General features: G+C 37.6%; 10 protein-coding genes across 10 annotated transcripts; 3 read left to right on the top strand and 7 right to left on the bottom strand.

The window, feature by feature from the left end:
• Positions 1 to 297: 297 nt before the first annotated feature.
• SOMG_02655 (uncharacterized protein) lies at positions 298 to 638 on the bottom strand (the record flags this gene model as incomplete). Its single annotated transcript, XM_056181446.1, has 3 exons — positions 298 to 374; positions 406 to 494; positions 607 to 638. The coding sequence occupies 3 exons, from the start codon at positions 636 to 638 to the stop codon at positions 298 to 300; spliced, it is 198 nt and encodes a 65-aa protein (XP_056038267.1).
• Positions 639 to 667: 29 nt separating this feature from the next.
• On the top strand, positions 668 to 1,093 carry gmf1 (cofilin/tropomyosin family Glia Maturation Factor-like protein Gmf1; the record flags this gene model as incomplete). Its single annotated transcript, XM_056181447.1, has 1 exon — positions 668 to 1,093. The coding sequence occupies one exon, from the start codon at positions 668 to 670 to the stop codon at positions 1,091 to 1,093; it is 426 nt and encodes a 141-aa protein (XP_056038262.1).
• A 314-nt stretch (positions 1,094 to 1,407) lies between these two features.
• On the bottom strand, positions 1,408 to 2,205 carry cyc2 (mitochondrial cytochrome c-heme linkage protein Cyc2; the record flags this gene model as incomplete). The annotated part of the gene is made up of 1 exon (XM_056181448.1): positions 1,408 to 2,205. The coding sequence occupies one exon, from the start codon at positions 2,203 to 2,205 to the stop codon at positions 1,408 to 1,410; it is 798 nt and encodes a 265-aa protein (XP_056038263.1).
• A 456-nt stretch (positions 2,206 to 2,661) lies between these two features.
• pro2 (glutamate 5-kinase Pro2) lies at positions 2,662 to 3,996 on the bottom strand (the record flags this gene model as incomplete). The annotated part of the gene is made up of 3 exons (XM_056181449.1): positions 2,662 to 3,492; positions 3,544 to 3,842; positions 3,942 to 3,996. 3 exons carry the CDS (start codon positions 3,994 to 3,996, stop codon positions 2,662 to 2,664), a joined length of 1,185 nt encoding a protein of 394 aa, XP_056037742.1.
• Positions 3,997 to 4,433: 437 nt separating this feature from the next.
• On the bottom strand, positions 4,434 to 5,525 carry pdi2 (ER protein disulfide isomerase Pdi2; the record flags this gene model as incomplete). The annotated part of the gene is made up of 1 exon (XM_056181450.1): positions 4,434 to 5,525. The coding sequence occupies one exon, from the start codon at positions 5,523 to 5,525 to the stop codon at positions 4,434 to 4,436; it is 1,092 nt and encodes a 363-aa protein (XP_056037743.1).
• A 374-nt stretch (positions 5,526 to 5,899) lies between these two features.
• Positions 5,900 to 6,386, top strand: tom22 (mitochondrial TOM complex subunit Tom22; the record flags this gene model as incomplete). The annotated part of the gene is made up of 2 exons (XM_056181451.1): positions 5,900 to 6,292; positions 6,345 to 6,386. 2 exons carry the CDS (start codon positions 5,900 to 5,902, stop codon positions 6,384 to 6,386), a joined length of 435 nt encoding a protein of 144 aa, XP_056038038.1.
• Positions 6,387 to 6,699: 313 nt separating this feature from the next.
• mdm10 (ERMES and SAM complex subunit Mdm10) lies at positions 6,700 to 7,909 on the bottom strand (the record flags this gene model as incomplete). The annotated part of the gene is made up of 3 exons (XM_056181452.1): positions 6,700 to 7,329; positions 7,374 to 7,768; positions 7,813 to 7,909. 3 exons carry the CDS (start codon positions 7,907 to 7,909, stop codon positions 6,700 to 6,702), a joined length of 1,122 nt encoding a protein of 373 aa, XP_056038037.1.
• Positions 7,910 to 8,369: 460 nt separating this feature from the next.
• Positions 8,370 to 9,949, bottom strand: cdt2 (WD repeat protein Cdt2; the record flags this gene model as incomplete). Its single annotated transcript, XM_056181453.1, has 3 exons — positions 8,370 to 9,337; positions 9,388 to 9,585; positions 9,640 to 9,949. The coding sequence occupies 3 exons, from the start codon at positions 9,947 to 9,949 to the stop codon at positions 8,370 to 8,372; spliced, it is 1,476 nt and encodes a 491-aa protein (XP_056038036.1).
• A 593-nt stretch (positions 9,950 to 10,542) lies between these two features.
• psc3 (mitotic cohesin complex, STAG protein subunit Psc3) lies at positions 10,543 to 13,618 on the top strand (the record flags this gene model as incomplete). Its single annotated transcript, XM_056181454.1, has 5 exons — positions 10,543 to 10,804; positions 10,851 to 10,963; positions 11,000 to 11,095; positions 11,146 to 11,558; positions 11,599 to 13,618. The coding sequence occupies 5 exons, from the start codon at positions 10,543 to 10,545 to the stop codon at positions 13,616 to 13,618; spliced, it is 2,904 nt and encodes a 967-aa protein (XP_056038035.1).
• Positions 13,619 to 13,732: 114 nt separating this feature from the next.
• On the bottom strand, positions 13,733 to 14,524 carry SOMG_02664 (SPAC607.02c-like, conserved protein; the record flags this gene model as incomplete). The annotated part of the gene is made up of 3 exons (XM_056181455.1): positions 13,733 to 14,003; positions 14,047 to 14,418; positions 14,469 to 14,524. The coding sequence occupies 3 exons, from the start codon at positions 14,522 to 14,524 to the stop codon at positions 13,733 to 13,735; spliced, it is 699 nt and encodes a 232-aa protein (XP_056038042.1).
• Positions 14,525 to 14,750: the final 226 nt, after the last annotated feature.

Raw genomic sequence — 14,750 nt, forward strand, 5'->3', positions numbered from 1 at the left:
ATGTCGAGTTTTCGGTAATAGCTCCAAGGTAAACAAACCAATCTTCTGTCGCTTTGCTCTGTGCTTCCTATAGAAACCGATTTCTTCTGGTTCCAAGCTCAATTGAAAAACATTTAAACAGTTAAACCGATTTAATAGGTTTGTTGAAGGACACCTCAAAGCCATACACATTCATTCATACAAACTTAGTGGTTCCTAGTAAAAGTGTGTGATTGTAGCAAAGCACAAAGCAATGAGTAGCATGTATAGACAGATTTGGAAATTCAAATGAGTGTTTTCGCGTGAATCAATATAGCATCAATGTGACATGGCTTTCTCATATTGACTTTGTCGTTTTGTAAGGTAATAAGTTACAGTCATCTGGAAATAATAGTCTATTAACTTTCATGATTAATTTTTTCTTACCGAAAGAGGATCGCACCATGACATTCACTTTTGCCAATTTCCAGTATTCATCCGACATTGGAGGACGGCTGTTTTGTATGTTTGCTTTTCTAATAAAATCAATAAATTCTTTGAAAGAGGTGGAGAGTGTCTGGATTAGTCACCTTTCTTGTTCTTACTGCCTTCCATTACCAAAGCTCTCTACATACTCAACAGCCAAACTTTTCTCGTGCATTGCCAGCAACTGTTAACATTTTTGGATTGCTGTTTCATATCCATTAACATGTCGTCTGAAGCTCGTATGTTTAGCATTTCTGATACAATCATCAAGGAAATTGATCGATTCCGCTTGAGACTCAAGAAATCTCTTTTGTTTGCCTACATTTTCAAAATAGATAAAAGCACCAAAGAAGTAGTCCCAGATGGAGAAATTATGCAAATAGAAAGTGTCGAAGAAATTGCAGACGAATTGTCTGAAACTCAACCTCGTTACATTCTGGTCTCTTATCCTACGAAAACGACTGATGGCCGTTTGAGTACACCGCTTTTTATGGTTTACTGGAGGCCAACTAGTTCACCTCATGATCTATCTATGATTTATGCATCAGCCAAGGTCTGGTTTCAGGATCAAGCTCAAGTACACAAAGTCTTGGAAGTACGAGAAATTGAAGATATTACGACGGATGCAGTAGAAGAGTTCCTTCATTAAATTGATTCTGTTCTTTCATTATTTTGGAAGAAAGAATGACCTTATTTGGCTTTTGCAGAAAATGTCAAATAATTGATTCCACAAACTCAAGCTTCCCTTCCTCTGTACGTTCCGTTATAACACAACACTTTTACATTTAATAATAATGACAATATTGGATGAAAGCCCTTCCCTTCATTTACGAGTCTAACATAAGTAACTGATAAAGGTAGTGTGATTGAAATGTCATTGACTAGATTTTCATATAAACAAAACTGTAGGTAAGCTAAGCAAGTTATCCAATATGAGTTAGATACATTGACAGTAATTTTACCTTAAAGCTTCCAAACTTTGCCAAAAGATGAGTTTTCCAAAAGTCCCTTGACTGGGCCTTGCTTGGCTCCAAATTCAGCCTTTGGTCCAGCAACTGTACCAACAAACTTGGGATTACCGCAAATGATACAAAGAGTTTCACTCAAAGGAACGTCAACACCATCCCATTTAAAAATATCGTCCGCACTGATTAAGCGATCTTGAATAGTGCGTACACGAACATTGGGACATTCTTTCTCTAATCGTTCCTTCAAAGCAGGCTCTTGACCAGGACGTTCGCAATAAATGATATCGACAGGAACCTTTGAGTTTTGAGCTAACTGATAAATAGGTGCAAAACCAGTACCGGCAACAACGCCAAGAATTCTGGAGAATTTGGTATGGTCTAGCTTGGTAGTCTTAAAGGGACCACGAAGTTCGACGGTGTCACCTTCTTTCTTGGAATGAATATAGGAACTCACGGGTCCGTCTTCATAGTTACGGATGTAAAACTTAAAGTCATCCTCATTGATGTACAAAGGGGTATAAGGACGCTGAACTTGCATATCTGGGTTGCGAATAGTAACTTTGGAAATGGGATCCAAATTCTTCATGTTTTCGATAGAACCCTGGGGAGTGAGAGTGAAAATACTAGCATCGGGGGTAACCTTGGTAATCTGAGAGACAGTAAAGGGAGAATAAATTTCAGTATTAAGGCCGATAGGCTTGTTTTGATTTTTATAGGCAAAGTATCCACCTACACAGCCAACTGAAAGGCCACCTAGCAAAAACTTAGAGAAATTTTTATATGAAAAAGACATTACTAAAAAAAAGACTGCAAACTAATATAACTGAAAAAATGAGAGAGGAGAGGTATCTTTTTTTTTTTTTTTTATGAACAGGGTGCTGTTGGTGAAGTCAGAAATATTTCGGCGGCATTTTTTTTTTTAAGTAAGGGAAGGAGCTTCTCTCCAATGAAACCAAATTCCAAGATTAATAAGCTTGTAAATTTATAATTTCTTTTATATATGGAGAATGAAAATGTTACGAATTTCAAGAAAAATAATCTCTCATATCGAACTTTAAGAAAATAGCTCTATTATATTCAAACAAAAAAGATTGATACTATTACTTTAAGTTGATTTAACTATATAATAAAAAAAAAAAAGGGCAGCTAAATTCCTTGCTCCATATATGACATTGGTAGGGGTCCCCAAAAAAAACCCAAAAACAAAAAATAAGTAACGAAAATCAAGATCATCTATATCAAAACAAGTCTAATTGGTGCTGAAATCCTTGATAACCAAATAATCACGGTAAGCAATATATTCAGTTTCTGTAAAGCCCAAAATGCTTCCAATTTCATTGCTCCTTTTCCCTTTGATTAATTCAATTTCAGTACTGCTATAGTTTACCAAGGCTCTGCCGATTACAACTTCGTTATATGTTATGTTCACAGCTTGATGAGCGGCAAAATGACCGTTCACATTGGTAACACCTACTGGCAACAAACCAGCACGGTTTGTCCTCGTAATTGCTTCATGGGCTCCTCCATCAATTTCTAAACTTCCCTGCGGCTTTAGGCCGTGTAAGAGCCAAAAATGACGATCGCGCATTCTATTTTGCTTCTTGGCAACGAAATGAGTATATAAGGGTAAGCCCTCGATTTTTTCTAAATCTTCGACAGACGAGGATGCATGTCGAATAATTTCAAGGATATTGGATGGTTTTGCACCATGGGAAATGACAACATTTACGCCTGAAGAAGTACCTAACTCGGCGGCAATGAGCTTTGTTTTCATTCCTCCTGTACCAACGTTACTACCGGGAGAAGAAACGTCTACGATTAGCGAAGAGGTGTCTTGTACCACACGAATAGGCTTTGCATCAGGATTTGTGCGAGGATTGGCAGTAAACATACACTCCACGTCTGTTAATAAAAAGAGATAGTCTGCATTAATCATTCCCGCAGTAATTGCTGATAAGGTATCATTATCACCAAAACGAATTTCTTGCACAGAAAGCGTATCGTTTTCATTGACAATTGGGACAACACCCAAATGCAAAAGCTCGGAAATTGTACTAGCAGCGTTTACATATTGCGTTCTCTACAAAAAATCATTAGTCATTCACAACAGAATGCAAAGGGGACACCTTACCTCTGCTATGTCATTTCTGGTAATCAGAATTTGGGCAATTGGTTGTCGAAGTTGGGAAAATAGGTTATCCCAAAGAGATATCAATCTACCTTGACCAACGGCGGCAATAGCTTGAACTGCAGAGAGCTTGGAAGGACGTTTGGGAAGGTCCAATCTTCTCAAACCCATTGCAATACCACCACTCGATACTAAAACAACATTGTGGCCCAATTTTCGAAGTTTGACAACAGTTTCCACAATTAAGGACAAGTTAGAAATGAGTGGTTCGTGCGTTCTCTCATCGCAAATAGATGAAGTACCTGCAAAAGGGTTAATAGAAGTTATTCATGCAAATATTTTAATAAATAACTACATAATTAATTTGTCAACGAAGTTGAAATTAGATTTCTAGTACTTACCAAGCTTGATTACTATCGTATAAGCTTTTTGCGATTGCTTAGCTTTTGGAGCCATCCTTCGATTGATTTGTTTTTTAATGGTAACGAATGATCTAAAATTTTGTTCAACCGTGTGTAATTACCCAAACTTCCACTAAGTCTACGTCGTGAGAGCAACGGTAGTGATAAGCTTAGTCTAAGGAGGATCCGATTGTAAAATCTTGAGCAGTATAGTCCATGTCATTCATTTCGGTAATGCTAATTTCTTAGTTTATTTGTTCATATAACAGAACATATACTACTTGCATCTATTAAGAAAATAATTGTAAAGTCTACGCAACTCTCAATTGCGAAACAGTGACTTTCGTAACCAAACCTTACAACCGAACGGTAAATCATATTTGTTTTTATGACAAAAACATATAAAGTTACAAATGAAAAAGAAAACAATAGATGTTCGTGTTCATTAAAGCTTCATTTATAATCTACTACTAGATCATCACTGATCCAACATTAAAGCTCATCACTACTGGTAGAAAGAAAAGAACGAAGAATGTTAAGACGTGCTTTGAAATCGTCCGCATTAGCAAGAGCAATAGATTTTTGACGCAAAATCTTAGATAAACGCTTAGCTTCCTTGGTAACCCAGTTTTCATCCTTTAAGGCTTTTTCAAAGACATTCCTATAATATTGAGTCCAGCGAGAGCTATTTTCTAAGGTGAATTGCTTTACCTTTTCGAGAACAACCTCCCTGGCAGCCCGAGAGTTATCCATGAACTCTGAAGCAAACTCATCGAGAACGGGAACTCGACCAGCTGAGGGCAATAAGCTTCCATCAATAGAACGCTGAGACCCGGTTTTCTCATTTAAGTAGTCAGTCAGGCTTTCCAAAGAACGATCGCCGTTATAGGCATCAGGCTCGTCTTTGCGACCTTTTTGGAAAAGTTTGATTGTAGGGAAGCTAGCAACTTGATGTTTCATACCAACGTCGGCATAAACATCTGCATTAATCTTTGCAACTTTTACATTTGGTTCATTCTTGAAAACTGCAGCGAGTTTTTCATAAATGGGAGTCAAACGCTTACAGTAGCCACACCAGTCGGCATAAAATTCCACCAAGACGTCTTTGGTGTCATCCATTACAATATCATCAAAGCTAGCAGACTCCAATTCAATAACGCTACTAGGGACTGCATTTTTCTTGAGCTTTCTGACACCGGTCTTCTCAGAAACGAATTGCGTAAGGCTATCCAAATCGCGGGCATGAGAATACTGAATAGGATCCGAGCCATCATGGGGAAACCATATGAGCGTAGGAAATCCACGAATTTGATATTTCTTTCCGACTTCACCATACGTATCAGCATCGACTTTACCGATTAAGATATCCTTATTCTCATCAAATGCTTGTCCCAACTCTTCATATATAGGAGCAAGAGTCTTGCAGTGGCCACACCATGAAGCATAAAATTCAATCAATGCTCCCTTTTTAGCAGAGCGAATTCCATCTTCGAGTTGTTGAAGGCCAGTAAACTCAAACACGCCTTTAGCAGCTGCCAAAGCAAAAAGCCAGAGGCATATCGTCACCAACAAAGGAATTTTCATATCTCCAATAAATGTTTAATCAATACGGACCGGAAATCCAAACGTATCAACAATCGTTGGTTTGGTTCTGGGAGGAATTACTGAACGCACTGATGATGATGTTTCAACCAAGCTAACGTGTTATCTTAATAGACTAGACCATGTCGCTAGATACCTTTGCGTATCTTCTTTTATGCTTTTAAATCTCAATTGCAGAGCGCTTTATACATCCCTAAAATGTTTACCGCAATAGAGTGATCATTGCAATATAATCACCAAGCCAAACGGAACAGAAGGCTCTGCAGTAAGACTAAAACACCAACTTTTTGGGCCTTGAGACTTGAAAGTTTTTGCAAATACAACCATCATAAAAGATTTTGAGGATATAAAACAGGATGGTTAAACTCGAAGAAGTCGTTGACGAAACTGAAGTACAAACCCAGGGTCAAAATGTTAGTGATAAGGAAAAGTACATTTACGCTGAGGAAGACGTTGAAGAATCGGATTCTGATGAATCTGACTTCGAGGGACTTGAAGATGAAACCATGTTCGACCGTATCACTGCTTTGAAGGAAGTTATTCCCGTTACTTGGCGCGTCAAGATCGCTGACAGTGCCAAGTGCGCTGTTTCTGGCGTTTCTCGTCTTTCTAGCTTTGGAGGAAAGTCTCTGTGGGTTCTTTCCACCTCTGCCCTTCTTTTAGGTGTTCCCTTTATGATGTCCGTAGAGGACGAAGCTCAACTTTCTGAATACGAGAAACAATTGAAGGACCAACGTGGTGCTAACGAGGTAAGGCATAACATACTATGATTCACAACATAATGACTAACTAATATACTAGGTGATTGCTCCTGGAGCTACTAGCAATGCTCTTCCCCAATAAACAAATCGTACTGGAGAAGGCAATTTAAGAGTTAGTGAAAAGTTTGCTTCTTTCGTATGTAATGATTTGGATGATTGTTGCATCTGTAAAACCAAATTAAGAATAAATTCTCTATGCGGACTTTTTTGTTTTGACACTACTAAGTAATATTTTTCATGTGGTAGGCTAGCTTCATATTCACAAACGTAAATTTGAAAGCCATTTCTTAAAGTCCGAGAAACAAACGGGATGAATGGGTGTTGAGAAGAATATATGACATTAATTATATGCGGCTTTGAAATTGTCATTGATTTTGTTTTGCTTTTTCGTCTGACTAGTTTGCATATTCTAAATGAATTCCAAAATATAGAGGATCTATTTTTGTAATGTGCGCCGTTGTACCCAAGGTCAACAAAAAATTCCGGATTCGTGCCTGCCAAAGTAATGAAATTTCACCCGTAGTGGAAAGGACAGATTTCAGGACCGACGTACATGACTGGATTTTTGAGCGATTATTTTCACCCACAGTCCGGGAAAGGAACTTGCCACGCCAAAGCTCAGTTCCTATCTGAAGCTTACTTTCATAAGAATAAAGATTAAAATCGTATTGCGTACTAAACGCTTTCACGTGTGGTTCTGCCGTCGAAAAGGTCGAAGTTATATGTCCAACAATTGGATTCAACGTACAAGTTAAAATAAAGGGTGAATAAAGATGGGAAGGTCCGCTATGCAGTCGCATTCCTAAACTTGCACCAGGGCATTTCGTCAAAATGCCATAGTATGTTTCGAAGCCCAAACTCCAACACATATTCGAAGTGCTTTTGCAGGAATCATTCCGTTTTTTCATATGGTTTTCTTTTAAATTTAAATTCCATAAGGCTCTGAGTCCTACCATTGCTTCTGTCGTCTCATACATTAGTTCCAAACTTCTCTTACCAGTATCATGCTGCCATTGAAAGCACATCTAAATCAGAAATTAGTTATAGAGATATCTCAGTTTAAACTTACAGTTCCTCCATTTGGATCGTCAACCTCGTTGGTAGCCAAAACAGAAAATAGACTCCATGGGGAGAGTCTCCTCGCAAATATGGCGTCCAATTTTTTAGAAGGCAAAAAGATGCATCCATAAAGAAGAGTAGACTTCTTAGGAAGATTGAAGTCTTCTAGTTCCCCTTGATAATGTATAAACGGAACGTCAACATGTCTGTATCCTTCATAAAATTTTTGGAGTTCCGTAAGGGGATTTACTTTTGCATTATCTAAATCCACATTGCTATAAATGTATGAAAGAGATCCATTTAGGATTGGCATTGCTGAAATCTCACATTTTGAAACAAAATTAGGAGTCGTCAGAGAAGAAAGCTGACAATTGATTCCGGAAGGGATGTCAAATCTTAATATGTCTATATCTATGTTATTCTGGCTGTCCAAAATGCATATCACTTACTGTCGGCTGTCTGCGTGAGATTGCAGTATAAATTATGAACATTCCAGTTCGTTGTCTTAAGGTATTCATAGCAAATGTAATCAGTGAAGCTCAACATTTTATTATAATTCCGTATTTACTCCATTATAAGTGTTGATCCAGCAATGACTATTTTCGCGAAGTCCACTTGTGGGAGAGGTACAGAGCACTAACCTAGTGCGTTTGTTTGGGCTTATGGATCGAAAGAAAATATAGGCTATAATGCTCAGCCGTTTCAACGAAAGAGTGCTTTAAGTTACATTCAAAATACTCTGTTGCTCTTAAATTTTCTGATATTATCGAGAGTGATAGATATCTCATTTTTTATATTAATAGCATTTAATTTTTACCATTATTATTGTAATTTATAACGAGAAATAACATAAAAAACATCAAATATCCCACAAGCATTACCTCAAATATACTCGGTCATAAACGAAGGATGCTGAATCAGTACTCACTTTAGTTAAGATTAAAAAAAAATTGAAAAGAAAGGAATTATCAGTGGTTCTTTTTCAGCATATCCTTATACATAACTTTTAGCGTTCGCTGTGTCCCCAATAGAAAATTTCTGAAAAGTTCTTCTCTCTTAGATTAGCAGCTGTACCGTGCAAAGAAGAATTCCAAACACGAACACTTCCGTCATCTGATATGCTTGCCAACTGATTATCATTTGACCAGTCTACTGCGGTCACATCTTTTGAATGTCCACCTACCAGCATGGCAGACGAGGAGGAATCGTCCCGAGTAGTGTCAAAAAGTATTGCTCCGCTATTTTCGTTTTGTACACCTCCTCCGCAGGCCAAAGTCGAACCATCAGGACTACAAGCAATTTTCACATAGAAAGAAGAAATCCTCAATCTCGGGTCATTGTACATTTTATAGGGCCCAGATTCTAAATGCTGAGCAGAGTATTCGTATACTGTGTTGTCTCTTGAAGCAGCATAAACACGATCTCCTGCGGGCGATGCACAAACACTGGTGATACCATAATCGCGTTTTGATGTTTTACTTCCAGGAGTAGAAGAAAGAGGAAGTGGACGAACTGTGTGGATGTTCCGAAGATCCCACAATTTAAGTGTAGAGTTTCCAGAACATGAAGACACTACTTGAGAAGTAGAATTGGGCAACCAGACAGCCGACGTAACCGAACAGTCTCTATTTTGCCTTTCATGAGCTTTTTTTATTTTAAGAACGGGTTTCTGATGATGTTCGCCATCAACAGTTATACCATGAGTTCTCATATCCCAAAAAATGAGTGATCCATCCCTAGAACAGGTAACTATATTGTAAGGGGAATCGTCACAAAAGTTGACTTGTTTAACCGAGTGAGAATGGTAGCCTTCGAAACCTCTACGGCCGAGCCTTGTAATGCATTGCTGTGTCGCAAGATCGAACACTTTGGCTGTTTGGTCACCAGAGGATGTAGCGAGCAAAGAATCATCGCTTGAAAAATTAACATTAAAAATAGCATTATTATGAGCGAGCCATCCATGAAGCCGACGCGCTAGATTTACAGTTAGGTTGAAGTCTACGATAAAGAATTCTGTAACTTACCTGACGGTTGATTTTCTTCATTTTGCCGAGCAAAGTATTTGGAATCAAACAATTCTAAAGCACCTGTTTCGGTGCAAACGGCAAGTAACGATTCATTATGTGCAAATCCAAGGCAAAATGGAAGTTGATTGAGCATCATCAAGCATTCTGAAGGACGAGAATAAAATGTTTCTAAGTTTAGTCTATTTCCAACATGGCCTATAATTACCGTTAGTCGTCGTCGATAAAGCATAGTATTGCAAGTGCACTTACGATTTGAAGGAATGCGACTTATGCGAGAACGTGTTCCTCCAAGTTGTCTAGCTAATAACTCTTTACAAAGCTGACTAGGCTTCTTGGGTGATACGGGAGGCTTGTGTAATTTTTTAGAAGTATCGAATAACACACGTTTCTTTGGTTTCGTTGATTTCCCGTTGAAGTCCAGAAAATCGTATAATTTATGTTTCTTTGATGTACCAGCAGGCGAGGAATCCGGAGTAGGAGGAAGAGAATTATTTACAGCCAGAGTAATGTCTTTTAATCCGCCGACATCTTCTGGTATACAGGGTAAATCTAAAACCATGTTGCTTTGTTTATCCAGACAGGCAAATCTATATAAAGTCTTGTCGTGTGTTCCGGTTTAATTAAGTTGGGTTGGTAGGTATAAGTATATTAAAAAGACGCGTCGCGGATCACGCGACGCGTACTCAGGTAATGAAGACATTTCATTGTTACTCGTACACGATGGATAGGGTAACGATATGTAAAGTAAACAAACAAACTACAGAAGAATGAAATTTCAACTTTGCTTTTGAAATGTTTTCTTTAAAGAAAGTGTTATATGAGCAATTATTTTTTTGTTCGGTCTAGTAATCCCGTTCGAATGCTTTAGTTCTCTGAGCGCGTATGACCGGTTCCTTTCTTTGTACGTATAATAAAGTGTTTTTACTTTAAGGGTAAAAGTTTGATTTTACATATCTTTATGTAATCTTTTTTCTCTTTTTTCTTCCACCTTTTTGAGGGTTTCGCGAAGTAGGTTATTTTCTTTTATGGGACGCGACGCGTTTGTCTTTTTCATTACTTCTACGAAACTTTGGCCAACGTTTTTATGCGTTCAGGCCACTATAGACTTGGATCCTTAAAAAGTTTAAGAAAATCATAAAAAATTACTAAACTATGTCTCGTTCAGTCACTCCATCTAGTGATGATAATGGAGATGGAGCTTCATCTCCTATAAGATTGTCTCAGGCAATGGATCCTTTGAGGGATGGTTCAGATTCTTCTTCTGAGGAAGAAAATAGTGACGATGATTACGAAAAAACTATAAGTTCAAAAAGAAGGCGGCCTGTTTCCGGAAGAAGCAGAACAGCTAAAAAATCGAAAGCAAGTACATTGGTTGAGGAAGATCACGAAGAGGAGATCTCTAATAGAATTTATGGTATGCGATGAGCTTTTCTATTCCTTTTTTCTAATTGAAATTGAAGATGACCTGCTAAATGACGCTGCAAGCGTAAGGGACGTAGTGGTTGAATGGCTTACAAAGTACGAGAAAGACCAGCAAGGTTCTTTGGTTGAGTTGGTCAACTTTATTTTAAAGGTATGTTTTGTGTTACTTTCAAAACCTAACATTCAGTGCTGTGCTTGTAATCGAACAGTAAATGAATTTGATGTGCAAGATCAAGAATCTGTCTCCGTAACCCTTTCCCAAATTCAACTCTCAGTTGAAAAGGTATGTGATGTTTAACTATTGTAGGAATCTTGCTAATATAACCACTTAAGACAACAACGCGTGAATATCCTTTAAATTCAAAAAGTCCTAAATTTCGCAACTTTCGGAAAAAACTCTCTCAATTTTTAACTTACTTCGTTTCACAGCTTTCATCTAGAAAATACCTATACGACGATAGCTCTATATTTGAAAAAATCATGTCCTGGATTGTAGCCATGTCTTCCTCGACAATGAGGCCAATCCGACATACTGCTAGCGTTTTTTGCTTAATTATTATGTCCTCCTTGTGCGAAGAATCAAGGGAGTTTTTATCTGAGCATGCCATAGCGTCGAAACAGCTGATAAAGGAGGAAAAAAGGGCTCGCCCTAATAATAACCGCATTCAGGAATTGAGTGATTCGCTTCAGACAATCACGAGGCAACAAGATGTTATATCAGAGTATCTTAATAGTTACTTTGACAGGTAGGTTTTTTAAGAACAATTTCGTCATCTAATTTTCTAGTGTTTTCGTACATCGATACAGAGATGTTGAGCCGAAGATACGGATTGATTGTCTGAAGGAACTTGGCAATTGGATTAATATAGTTCCCAGTGTCTTTTTCTCTGGATCCTATTTACGATACCTAGGTTGGATGTTGTCGGATACGAACACAACTGCTCGTCTAACTGTAATTAAAGTTTTGCATAAGATATTTGAAACGGAATCTTTTTTTGGAGGTCTCAGGCATTTCACTTCAAGGTTCAAAGAAAGAATTATTGAAATAAGCTGCGTAGATGCCGAAGCTACTGTTCGTATAGCCTCAATTCGTTTATGTAATACTATCAGAGCATGTGGTTTTTTAGAAGATGAAGAGGTTATGAAATTATCGCAGCTTATTTTGGATGTTAATCCAAGAATTCAGCGTGAAGCAATACAATTCTTATGTTCTACCGTGCAAGAAGCTACAGGTGAAAAGATAGAATCTTGGGGAGATGAGGAAGCCATTTCTGAGTCCTTTTCCGAAGAAACCGTTACTTCCTTTGATATTATTTGGGTAAAATATGCTCAGCTCTCGAAAACAGTGGAAGTTTTGCGGGATTTATTCAAAAACGATCCCACTGATCTGAAATTGTTCCATGTTTTTCAAAGAAACGTATCAGATTCAACGCCTATAACTCAGACTTTATTGAACGCTTGTAGATTGGATAGTGATTATCAGTCATGGGAGAAGATTGCAAGCTATATATTATTTGACGATTACGGTTCCAAGTCTACCGACACGGTCAATGATGTTTTGCAATTCTGCAAACTTTCTGAAAGTCAAGAATGTATTCTATTGCAACTACTTGCTTCTTCCCTTCTTCATATTTCAGATTCTGAGTTTGTGGTTCCTAAAAAGATTGGAAAGCAGCAATTAGAGGACAGAAACGAGCTTGAAAAGGATGATGAAAAGGATTTGGTATATTTGAGGATACTGCCTCTGTTGAACAACATTATAGAAAGGGAAGCAGCTTCTCCTATGTTACTCCATCATACCCTTCGATTGCTTTTTACGCTTGATTTCAAGCAGTATGCACATATGCAGCTTTCAAAGCCTTTTGAAACCCTTTTATTGAACCTATCAAAGTTCTTTCTGACAAGTAATAATGCGAATATAATCCAAGATTGCACGGTTGTGTTTTTACGGATGCAGTCCGTTCCGGTTTTAGAGGAGAGATCGTCCTTCAGAATTACAGAAATGTGCGATCAAAGTGTTCAAGAGTTTTTTGATCTATTCCTTTCGTTCAATTTACGCGAAGGCATTATTACCAAGGATGATCATTTACGGTTTGAAGCATGTTTGAAGCGTATGGAAGGCTGTACATCAATAAAAAATATAACGGACAATACCCAATATAAAATTATTTATGACAAGTTATCAGATATGCTTTCTCGAAATCCTAATGCGCTTGAAGATTCTCTTAAGTTTCCCGCTTTACAATCTCAACAAAGTTTGTTTTTCTGGCTCCTTTTGCAAGAAGAATCTCTGAATGGCGAACTTATTCGTTCTTCTGGGGAAAAACTTTTTGATTGTTTAATCCTTTTAATTAATGAAGACAGCTCAGGTGTACTAAAGCTTCAAGCTACACGGGTTTTGTTGGAAGTAATAATTATGGTATCGAGCTTCAAGGCTACTAAGGGGACTGAAAGTGATGAGTTTATCCCTGGTGTAGAAAGATCGAAAAGCAAAGATATGGTTCGTTCTTTGTTCTCTATTTTACAAGGATGGTTGACTGTCTATGGTAAAATGATTAATGCTTCTCCTATAAAGCTGGTGGATCAAAAAACAAGTTGGATTCCAATAACCATGCCGACAAATCCATTGAACAGACAATTGTTAGAACAAATATGCTGTGATTTAGTAGGGAAATTGCTATTAACGGGTTCTCTTACAAATGTACTCTTAAATGAAGACTGGGAAATATTACAAACTATCAGGGGAAATTTTGGTTCGGCTATAGATATGTTGTTTGTCGAGTTCAGAGTTGATGAAAGAGTTTAAGTTTTCTTAAATTTTTATATCTTAGAAGCAAAATTAATGAATGTAATGGAATAGTAATACAAATTTATACCTTAAGCCCAATTATCCTAAGTAAGCAAGTAACGTATGTGAAGCTTACTTTTTTCCCCCGTGCATCATCTCACGATACTTTTGAATTAGTTCTTGGCGCTCTTGTCCGAGCGCTTGCCGCCTAGCTAGAGACTCAGGCTGGCCTCTGCTATTGAACTTTGGAACATTATCGACTGTAATTTTATTTTTGAGCTTCAGTTCAGGAAGTTTTGGGGGAGCTTGTACAGTCTCACCAAAAGCAGGTTTTTCTTGAATGCCAGCCCAAGGATCAGGAGAACCTTTGCGTTTTTTACGCGAATCTACATGGATAAATTTTCTAAAATGGTTAGCAAAAAACCAAAGATGTCTTTGAAGCATACTTAGAAACATCTTCTTCCCAGTTTTTATCCTCCAAATTTTCCTCAGCTTCAGTCCGCTCACGTAGGCGTTTTTCTTGAGATTTAAGGATCTTCTTTTTATCTTTCTTATCCGTAAATTCATCAATCGTAGCCTTTCCTGATTTAAATGCCACTGGGATACTTTGATTCACTCGCAGACTGAATTCACGCATACTTTCGCCTGGTCGTCGCTTCAATTGCTCATTTTTTTGTGGTTTGCTATTTTTCTTCTCAGGTTCCGCTGGTTTGTTTCGTTTATTTTCAGAGAATTCTTTCATTTTCATGAGTCTTTTAAACGATTTTGGTGTATCATCTTCTAAATTTTCTTCCTTCTCAGTTGGACCATTGTTGTAGCTATAAATTAGTCGTTAATCCTTATTTTTTAAAAAAAGCTATGTACTTACCCTATTTTTTTTCGCTCGGCATCACGAACCGCCTTTTTCTTCGTTTTCGTAGGCATATTGGTTTTGGGGTGGTACCTTCTGCAATGCAACTATGGGTAACTGCAAATAAATTAAGCATTTTTATAAAGTAATTATTTCGTTAATTAAATTTATTTTATTTCTCTGAAAATCGTCACTTACTTGGATGAAAAAAAGGTAAACAACCCGAAATAAATTTTATTTATTTTAGTAAAAAAGCCTAACAATACCAATTGCGACTTATGGTATGGAAAAGTGAACTAG

The sequence above is a fragment of the Schizosaccharomyces osmophilus genome, chromosome 2 (genome assembly GCF_027921745.1).
Source record: "Schizosaccharomyces osmophilus chromosome 2, complete sequence".
Lineage (NCBI taxonomy): Eukaryota > Fungi > Ascomycota > Schizosaccharomycetes > Schizosaccharomycetales > Schizosaccharomycetaceae > Schizosaccharomyces > Schizosaccharomyces osmophilus.